This window comes from Phocoena sinus, chromosome 4 (assembly GCF_008692025.1).
Source record: "Phocoena sinus isolate mPhoSin1 chromosome 4, mPhoSin1.pri, whole genome shotgun sequence".
Lineage (NCBI taxonomy): Eukaryota > Metazoa > Chordata > Mammalia > Artiodactyla > Phocoenidae > Phocoena > Phocoena sinus.
In genome coordinates, this window is record NC_045766.1 from 82,782,264 (window position 1) to 82,793,056 (window position 10,793).

The following is a 10,793-nucleotide window of genomic DNA, read 5'->3' on the forward strand; positions in this document are numbered from 1 at the left end:
TCCCACCCTCCCTAACCCACCCCTCTAGGTGGACACAAAGCACCGAGTTGATCTCCCCGTGCTATGCAGCTGCTTCCCACTAGCCATCCATTTTACGTTTGGTAGTGTATATATGTCCATGCCACTCCCTCACTTTGTCCCAGCTTACCCTTCCCCCTCCCCATGTCCTCAAGTCCATTCTCTACATCTGTGCCTTTATTCCTGTCCTGCCCTAGGTTCTTCAGAACCTTTTTTTTTTTTTAGATTCCATATATATGTGTTAGCATACGGTATTTGTTTTTCTCTTTCTGACTTACTTCACTCTGTATGACAGTCTCTAGGTCCATCCACCTCACTACAAATAACTCAATTTCATTTCTTTTTATGGCTGAGTAATATTCCATTATATATATGTGCCACATCTCCTTTATCCGTTCCTCTGTCAATGGACACTTAGGTTGCTTCCATGTCTTGGCTATTGTAAATAGAGCTGCAGTGAACATTGTAGTACATGTATCTTTTTGAATTATGGTTTTCTCAGGGTATATGCCTAGTAGTGGGATTGCTGGGTCGTATGGTAGTTCTATTTTTAGTTTTTTAAGGAACCTCCATACTGTTCTCCAGAGTGGCTGTATCAGTTTACATTCCCACCAACAGTGCAAGAGGGTTCCCTTTTCTCCACACCCTCTCCAGCATTTATTGTTTGTAGGTTTTTTGATGATGGCCATTCTGACTGGTGTGAGATGATATCTCATTGTAGTTTTGATTTGCATTTCTCTAATGATTAGTGATGTTGAGCATTCTTTCATGTGTTTGTTGGCAGTCTGTATATCTTCTTTGGAGAAATGTCTATTTAGGTCTTCTGCCCATTTTTGGATTGGGTTGTTTGTTTTTCTGATATTGAGCGGCATAAGCTGCTTGTATAATTTGGAGATTAATCCTTTGTCAGTTGCTTTGTTTGCAGATATTTTCTCCCATTCTGAGTGTTATCTTTTTGTCTTGTTTATGGTTTCCTTTGCTATGCAAAAGCTTTTAAGTTTCATTAGGTCCCATTTGTTTATTTTTGTTTTGATTTCCATTTCTCTAGGAGGTGGGTCAAAAAGGATCTTGCTGTGATTTATGTCATAGAGTGTTCTGCCTGTGTTTTCCTCTAAGAGTTTTATAGTGTCTGTTCTGGCCTTACATTTAGGTCTTTAATCCATTTTGAGTTTATTTTTGTGTATGGTGTTAGAGAGTGTTCTAATTTCATTCTTTTACCTGTAGCTGTTCAGTTTTCCCAGCACCACTTATTGAAGAGGATGTCTTTTCTCCATTGTATATTCTTGCCTCCTTTATCAAAGATAAGGTGACCATATGTGCGTGGGTTTACCTCTGGTAAGCATACAGTCTTAAATTCAAAAGTCTTTGGTGTGAAAAATACTACTATTTTTCTCTTGTAATGAATCTAAATGAACAGAACTATATAAAAGGAGAAAATGCAACAGGCAAAGCATAGGAGACAAGCTCTTTGGACCTACATTTACTGCCTCAATTCTCTTTGTGTCAGCACACAAATCCCTTCCCCACTTTCCTCTCCATTCCTACACCCACATCCTCCAAATGGTGTCCACATTGGGAAAACTCAGGTGGCACTGGGAAACCCACAGACAGTCCCTCCAGGATGAATTCTAGGCAAGTTCAAGCTTCAGTTCTGCTTCTGGTTTGGACCTGCCTTGCTAGGCTTTTTTTGTTTTTGTTGTTACTGTCTTTAGTTTTTATTTTTAAAGTGTCAGATGAAGACTTTGAACCAGATGACCCCCCCCACTGCTGCTTAAGATTCCACGATGAGTTGACTTACTTTCTGCCTTGCAGCTAAGGTGCCACCCAGCCATAAATGTTACTTTGAAACAATTCCCCTCCCCATTAACAAATAAATAATTACTGCTTCCCCCCTCTGCCCCGAGAAAGGAGAGAGTCACAGATTGGCTCCATGTTTATTGATGGAGATGCTGTGATGAAGCAGCTGGAGGAGCCCGTGTCTGGCTGCTGAAGGACACTCACCGATGCTTGGAATCTTAATGAGTGCTGGTATCGCAGTGCTGTGTAGAGCAGGGCGTGCAGGATGAAGTTGGGCAAAGAGGAGGCCACTCCTCCATCACACAAGATAACCCTTAAAATACTTATAGCTCAAGGAGGATTTAGAAAAGATTGTGAGCCCTTCTTGGGCTGCATATAAGTGCCCTGACTTTGAGATGCTGGTACATGGCCCAGTCTTACCTCTGACACAGTCAGCTGTGAGCTGTGACATAGAGTGGGCCAGATGTAACCATTCTCTTTTCTCTCTCTCTTTTGCACTGCAGGACCTGGGTCGGTGAGAGGAATAAACGGATCCATCAGTCTGGCCGTACCACTGTGGCTGCTGGCAGCGTCTCTGCTCTGCCTTCTCAGCAAATGTTAACAGAATAAAAGTTTAAAAATAATAATTAAAAAAAAACACACAAAAATGCGTCACACAGGATACAGAGCGAGAGAGAGAGAGAGAGAGCGAGATGGGGGGAGACCGTTTATTTCACAACTTTGTGTGTTTATAAATGAAAGGGAAAATAAGAAAACGAAGAAGAAAATACAACATTTAAAACAATTTTAAAGTCCATCAATAAAAACTGACGTATAATTCAGGGTGGGAAAAGTTCTACCAATGTGTATTTCTAAGCAAATGTATACTGTGTAAAGACTCCATCATGGTAAAGAGATCCAATGTTGTAATAATAAGACAACTGAAGAAGTACCAGATGGATATTAACCCTCCACCACCACACACACACACACACACACACACACACATACGCACACACACACTTTATCCTTCCTTCATCTTTTTTCATTTGTGGGGAAAGAAAAAATACTGTCTTGCAGGTCTTGCCTTTGGTGTTTATACTTCCATCATCATTTTATTCTGATTTTTATTTGAGCTGACTCATAGCCATTCAGACTATCAATGGAGTCCTGCCCTGAGCCTTACCTGGCTTTCCTGCCTCCACTCTCTCTCCAACTTTTAAGACCATCTCCTTTCCCTCCAGTGTGTTCTATCTCCCCCACATCTGTCCGGGATATGCCCCCTTTATCCTCCCACCGCCGCTTCCCTTCACTCTCCCCTGCCTGCCCCTCCAGCACTGGTCACGCCGCAGATGCTAGGAAGTGCCATTCCAATTCTCTCCACTGCGCGCGCGTGCTGTCTCTCGCTCTCAACGTGGGTGTACGTGTGTGTGAGCGTGTGCGCCTCTCTCTAAAGCATGCCGAGGGAATGGTCCATGTGTACATAGACTCATTGTGCTGTAGATACTGTCGCTCATCGTAATCTTGAGATGCGGCTGTGACAAGGGGCTGGGGCCGTGGTGGGAAGGAGGCCAGGCGCAGAGCTGCTGCCCCATCCACGGCTGTCACAGGACCTGTGTGTATCAGCCCAAGCTGGGCCCCGCCTCCGGGCAGAGCCTCATCTTCCTCCCAGTGCAGTCGTCAGAACCCAGTCCAGAGTCACTCAGATTATCACTGTCAGTGAAAGTGCCTACTATTGATGGGGTGAGCAAACAGCAGAAAGAATCAGTGATGCGTATGAGGTGACCTAAGAGAGAAGGTTGACCGACTTCACTCTTGTTTCCCGCGTCTGAGGGATTTGTGTATTTCCTGGCTTTTTTCAGACTCTTGGTCCTGCTGTGCCACAGGAATGAGTAGCATGTGTGGAGCAAATTCCCAGAAGCAGGAAGGTCTCCAAGTGTTAAGTCCTAATGAAAGGATGAAGAGCCACCTGGCGATCCTAAGCAGCCCTGGTTTGCCCCCTCTCCAATCTTCAAATAACACTACATTTGCCCCATGGATTTCCCTGAGCAGAGATTTTCCCTATTTCAGATAAAATACAGTAAGCATAAGCAAGGCGGGAGAAGTCCAGGTGCCCAGGTCCCTACTCATATGGTAGAAATACTATCACAGCCCCAATACAAAGCACTAGCCATAACAAAAAGGAACCCCCTCCTTGTGCTCCTTCGCAGCTCTCTGTCCTGGTATTTTAGGCTAATACTTTATTTGGTGGCCCACATCATCTCCCTTCTCACCCACTGATGGTGTTTGCAGCACCACTGTTCACGGTATTGCATCATTATCTTAGGGCTGGCCACTCCACCGGGAACGGCATTATATTCCATCTTTCCTGCTCAGTCTTGGCTTCTAGTCTCCCGAAAAAGATACAGTGGGGGATATAGTGTTTAAGTTTACATCTACAAGAGCCATCTCGCCATTAACACTGAAATGTGAGTTCTTAACCAGAAGAGCTGAGAAACTTGTAATCATTTAGGCAAAACTTACATACATACCACAAAGCTTGGCATCACCACCACACCAAAAGGATTTTCTTAGGAAAAGCCTTACAGAGAGATCTGGCTCTCTGTGTGTAGATATCTTTGTCAGGAAACCAACCATTGCTTTCACTGAGATAGGAGGCACTGGAAATGGCTCAGTTAGTGAAAGGAGAGAGGATTGTTACTGAGGTCGTACTTGAATGTATTTCAGCAGAGCCAAATGTGGTACCTCACCAAGTCTTAGAACCTGGGAAATAGCTGTTATGTGATGTAAAACAGGAAACTTCGTAGCTGTAAATCAGAAAGGGAAGGAAGGAAGGGAGGAAGAAACAGAAAGGCAGGGAGGGAGAAAGAAAAAGGAAAAAAGAGGGAGGATGGAAGGAAAGAGGGCAGGAAGGAAGAAAGAAAAATTAAATAAATATGAAATTTATCTTAATAGATTTTATTAATTGAAGGCTCTTTGCAATGAATCTCATCTTTGAAGGTAATGATCTACTTGTTGAGTAGCAATCTTAATCTCTGCTAGGGAATTCTGTTGTTTGTTTTAAAAGCTTAGCACCAGACTTCTTTTATGATTTTGCAGTTTAGACATGAAATAGAAGGACACATTGGGCTTGGTGGTGGGTAAAAGTATTTGTGGCAGATCCTGACATAGGGCTGACATTCTTATCCAAGATGGTAGCTACTAAAGTATGGAGAAGGTGAGCCATATTCCTATGCAGCATCAATTTATGGACAATCAGGGATTTCTCTAACAGTTTAGTCTTCTTAGTGCAGGAATAAAAGCTTATCATCCTTGATGATCAATATTTCCCATATATTGAAGAGTCAGCCTCATCCTTAAGTGGAAGCTGTAGTGGAGTGCATGCTAATTTAAAGATATATAAGAAGAGAAAAGTCATAGGAGTTAATTCTGATTAGTATCAATTTCAGGAACAGATCCCCATGGCACGTCACAGAATTTAACCATACACCTAGATTTCTTATTGTCTCTACCTTATCCTAAGGACCAGGTCTTGGCTTTATGGAAGGAGATTATCCATTGAACGGCATGTCTTTGCCATGTCAGCACCATTTGTTCCCTGAATTTTATTATGATGGTCCGTATATTAAACATAATTAAACATGTATTGAATATTGTGGTGTTTGCTTATATCTCTGGTAAGATCTGGGTATTTTGTCCTGTCTCCTGTTTCAGAGCAATCATTGACCCCAGAAACCTCAGAGGTTTGAGGATGTTTTTAAACAATGTGAAAAATGGAAGAAAACATAGTTTGGAGAAAGGTCAGGAAAAAGGTAGAAGCCAGAGAACTGACACCAAGAGAGTAAGTTTAAACATGGGACTTCTTGGAATTTAGTTCATCACAGTGTGATAAATCTCTTCAAGAATTTTGTCCGTTGGTAATCAAAGCTTGAAACCCTACAATGAAAAGAACCAACTGGTTGGAAGCAGTATACTGAAAGGAGTGAAATACATCAATTAAACTGAATGGCTAATATATTTAATGTCCTTTGTATGCAAAGTAAAACTCTACCATTCATAGAATAAAATCCTTAGACCTGATTTGCACTTAACTAAAGCAGAAATGACCTTGACCAAGGGCAGTTCCTGAAGAATGAAAACTGTCCTAGGTTTTACAATTGCAGAATTATATCCTCTGTGCAATTGTTCACCAGAACGTTTTGCCTTGTTGGAGGAACAGTCTTACTAGTTTTGAGACATAAAATCCCTCTGCTGTAAAAGAACTAAGGCTTAGGGAAAAGTCCTTTCATTTTCCACCGGGAGGAATTGTCCCATTGACCTTTGCCTTCTCTTCCAAATCAGACAGACGTCACCCTTGCCCTGAGCATTTTTTTACTACATCTTCAGACAATTGGGGCTATTCATAGAGACCTTGTAAAAGTACTCGTGATTTTCATGTTCTTGGAGGACAGAAACAAAAATCTGTTTCTCCTCCAAAAATGGACTTACCTCCTTTGCACACAAAAACTAAACTCCTCAGCATGAAACTGTTTCTGAGTTATTACCTACTACGTTATTAGCTTCTTAACCGTTCCAGAATCATAGATTCCATCCCCAGGTTAGTTGTGGTTTGACTGCTTCTGTTGGCTTGTGTCCCAGAATTTCCCATTTTGTTTTTTGCAGGTCTTGAATTATTTGTGGAAAAATAATATATATGTGTATGTATTTTTTTTAAATCTTATCTTTACAGATGCTATATTTACAATATTGTATGTATTATAAAACAAATCTAGAATAATGATTTAAAGTTAAAAGGAAGAAAAGTACTGAATTTGGTTTTTAAAAAAGAGCTATGCTTCATTTAGAAAGACATGGAGCCCCGTTTTTCTACTTTGTAATGATTTGTTTAAAAGGAATTTGCTTATGGACCATGTTCCATGGGAATAACCATGGCCTTATTTTTCTCTTCAACTTTAAAACCTTTCAGCCTGTATTTAGTCTTGGTTCCTAATAACTCTCATTTTTTTTATAGAAATATAAGTGCAATGCTATACATAACCTACAAAAACTATTAATATTTTGAAGACAAATATTAAACACACCACAAAAATTGTTAGATAAAAACCCTGAGTTAAGAAATGCAAATCCAATTTAGGAAGGCTCCTTTACTTAAGTGTTTAAAATATTTCTTCTCCAAAGACTGCATTTGCTCCAGTGGTGTAAATTTTCCAGAGCGGTTGGCATAATATCTGTAAACGTCTCACTAAAGGCAAAATGGAGTTTACATTTATGTGCATACAGTAGAAGAGAAGTAAACTATTCTCATTTGCCGCTATGTTGTTAAATGTGGCCAACTGATATTCAAGAAAGAATTTTTCTTCACCCAGCAACGCACATGACTTTCCTGTTGGCAAGCAAGCTGGTGTTAATGTTAGGGGTAGGTTTAGCATTTACACCAGCGTAAATGTTTATGGATATCATGGAAAACTTATTTTAAAATCTTGATTTCCCTTCACGCATTTACATACTGTGTGCTGATTAATAAATTAGGCACCAATCATGTGTAAATCAGTAGTTTATGTACATAATATAAACTATGTAAACTTCATTTTTCATGCAGGGCGCAAGTTCAGCTAAACCTATGAATCTGAAAGGAAAAAAAAAAATTAAATAAAAATAAATAAAAACCAAAGCATGTCACAGGTCAGAATGGGAAGAAGGATGACTAATTGCCCAAACATGAGGTTGTCTCAGCTAAAGGAAGCAGACCCACAGAACTGTTAAAGGTTCACATCCTGATCAGGTCACAGGAGGCCACCTCTTTGTTCCTTCAGGACCTAAGTGGGGTTTCTCCCAACTGTTGCCACAGTTTTCTCACCTGACCCCAGAGCAAGGGAAATGGAGAGACAGGAAGGACGGACTTCTAAGCGCTCATGTGTCTTACATCAACTCTCAAGTGTCTTCTTTACCTCTTACTTACCACCTAAGAAGTCTCATTTCAACAGCTCCAAGGAAAGTAAGTTACCTATACCTTGATGAGCAAAATATTATTCAGTTTTTATTTTCCATCCAACAAAGTCATTGGGAGAGCTTCTTTGTCATCTCAATCCTAAGAAATTGTGGGGTGTTAAAAAATGCTAAATCACCCTAGGAAAGAGCTACTCTTGCTTACTCTGGTAGATCTATTTTCTATATATCTATCCTGACTGTTGCAAATGAGGACAGAATCATTTTAATCGGGAGTATCTCTCTCAGGCACGTTCTCTTGAAGTCTTTTTGAAGTGTCTGTTGTGTTTAACAGAATGACATATACATGTCTTCTGCAATCTGCACAGCTGGTACATAAATAGTCATCAAAGAGATCACTACAGGGACCACATGAATTTTCTGCAAAGACTGTTATCGAAAGGAATTTAGGTCAAATTAATATTACGCTTAAAGTACACTCCTCTACCCAATATAAATGACAACTTTATAAAGTGAGGTAGGTGGAAGGTGGATTGGGAGTCAGGAAAATTGGGTCCTAGCCCTGGGTCTGTACTATAAGCAAGCCATGTGACCTTAGGTAAATTAGTTAAACTTTCTGAGTCTTGCTTTTCTCATCTGGAAAGTGAGAAATTTGAATGACATCTCTAAAACTTCTGTCTTCTCTAAATTCTCTGATTCTGAATAAGAATTTAATCCTCCCATAGAGCTGTGCCCACCTCATCATTCTAAGCAGCTATTTGTCATCTCTGGTTTGATCACTTTGATCTAGTTTGATCTTTACTTCTCAGAACCATCATGCCAACATCTCCATCTCCAAAGCCAAAACTTTCTAGAATACAGGGTCCCTGGACTGGTTGTATAATTCTCTTCCGATCAAAACTTCTTAACAATGTAGAGAAGGGACACATTCAAATGATGCTGCTGACCTCGAGAGAGCTGGAGTTGTTTCCTTAGTTAAAATATTATAAAATCTAACTGTTGAACTATATTCTAATCATCTTTCATAGGGAGAAAATAGCCAGATTAGGTATTAGGCATGTAATAAGTGAGGAAGTTGTGCATGTGAAGGGAAACAGTTGTTTCTCATCCTGGGCCAAGTGCCTCATGATAGTAAATGGTTGTCCTTGAAAACTCTTTGCTTGTGCTGGTGGCCATAAGCATGTGATCCCAGGCAGATTCGAAGGCTATTCTATGAGAAACGGACAAGATAATACATTTCGTTTTGGAAGGAACTTCTCATGGCATAAGTTTCCCTAAACTCAACTTATAGGCTCTGTAGTCAAGTAAATGGATGGAGAGAAAACAAACCTCATTTTCAAAAAGTACAAATCAGGACCATTTTAAAAAGACAAGTTGAAAATAGGACAAAAACAAACACATTTTAGCAGGTTATAGAGCTGAATATAGTAAGAGTTGTGAAGGCCAAAATCAAATGTGGAAGTTAAGTACTCGGAGCAGAGCATAAGTAGAGAGGATGGTTTCTCAGACAATTAATGAGGAATTACCGTGTGCCATGTTCTGGATGGATTGAGCACAGCTGCACTTGTCTTGACCCAACAGAGTATAGCCCCATGCTATGCTAGATGCTTAACTTAGCATCTGTCCAATGGTAGCTTTTCATTCATTGCTTAAGAGAACAGAAAGAATCCGAGTCTCCTGTGCACTGAAAAGCAGGGATTATTCATAACTTCCCAGCATTAGTATCACTTTATATAGATAAGGATTTACAATGTGCTTAGAGTATGCATGAAACTCCCTTTAAGTGGGAAAATGACCTGCCCACGAGACAACTCCCCATTTCCAGGGTGATTTCAGAGGTGCCTCTTTTTGAGTTATGTTCCTGGGCAACTCCCACAGCTATGTTCTTCTCTGAACAAGCCCTCTCTGTAAAGCCAGGTACAGAGTAAAAATCTGCTTCTTGCAAATGAAGAAAACCCTTGGAACCACTAGCTTCCTGGCATGCGGCAGTAATTCTAAGCTATCTGGAGCCTTTTTAAAAAAAAAACTCACTTCCCTGAGTCTTTACTCTTCACCAGAGAATGTTAAAGGTTCATCCTGGTGAATTACAAACAAGTTCTGCTCCCTAAGTGTTTACTGGGAGTGGGAGAAGGGTAAAGTGAGGAAATTACAGAAGGAGAGAAGCATGGGAGAAAAACTCCAGCTTCCTTCCCCTTCCACCTTCCTTCTCACTGCTCTACTGAAGGGTGTATAAATTCTGCTCTTGGTTAGAATACTCCTTATTAACACTTATATACATATAAATATATATATATGAGTATATTCCTTTTTTCATCCCTCTAGACATAAACGAAACTTTCCTTGATGACAAAAACTCATGGCCATTTTTCTGTTTGGGTTTTTTGTTGTTCAAGGCTTTTTTTATATTTGTTTATTGGGTGGATTTTTTTTCCCCTGGATACTAGCTCTGTGAAGGAAAATAAAAAGCGTAGTGTGTGTTAAAAAAAAAAATTAAAATTAAAAAAAGCTTTTTTCCTTTTCTTTTAAAATGTATTTAAATTCTGTTTCTCTGTTCTGTTACTTTACACTTATGAATGCTCTGCTCTTCTGTGATCTTAAAACAAAATGAAATAAACGTGAAAAGGAGATGTGTCTTCATTGACCTGAGTCAGTGATCTCGTGGTTGACTGCACTGCTTCTTGGAAGTTTTTCATGAATAAGATAGGAAATGAAGCCAATGATAATGAAAACTATGTGAAGAAGGGGTGGACCACACACGGAAGAATCACTTGCAGGTCCTCTATCAATGTCTCTTCTATCACAGAAGGTAATGTGGTATTTACAGTAATTGTCTTCATCTAAGAAAAGAGAGTCTCTGAAAGTTTTTTCTTTTTCTCCCTCAAGGACTCATAAGAAATAAGCAGAAATTACCATTAAAAAGCTATAGATAAAGCATTAAGAATTTTTGATTGTTAGACTTGAGTGAGACCTTAGGACATGACACCAAAAATCATTAGGGAGTATATCTCTATAATAGGGGTTATCTTTAAGGTTGAGTTTTAATAAGTTCCAAC

General features: G+C 39.8%; 1 protein-coding gene across 1 annotated transcript in view; it reads left to right on the forward strand.

Annotated features, from left to right (window-relative positions):
• Positions 1-10,377, forward strand: part of LSAMP (limbic system associated membrane protein) — a 647,085-nt gene extending 636,708 nt beyond the window's left edge. The window contains exon 7 of the mRNA XM_032631422.1: positions 2,319-10,377. Within this exon, the coding sequence (XP_032487313.1) occupies positions 2,319-2,416 (98 nt within the window). The 3' untranslated portion in view covers positions 2,417-10,377. The remainder of the gene's footprint in view (positions 1-2,318) is intronic.
• The last annotated feature ends 416 nt before the right edge of the window (positions 10,378-10,793 follow it).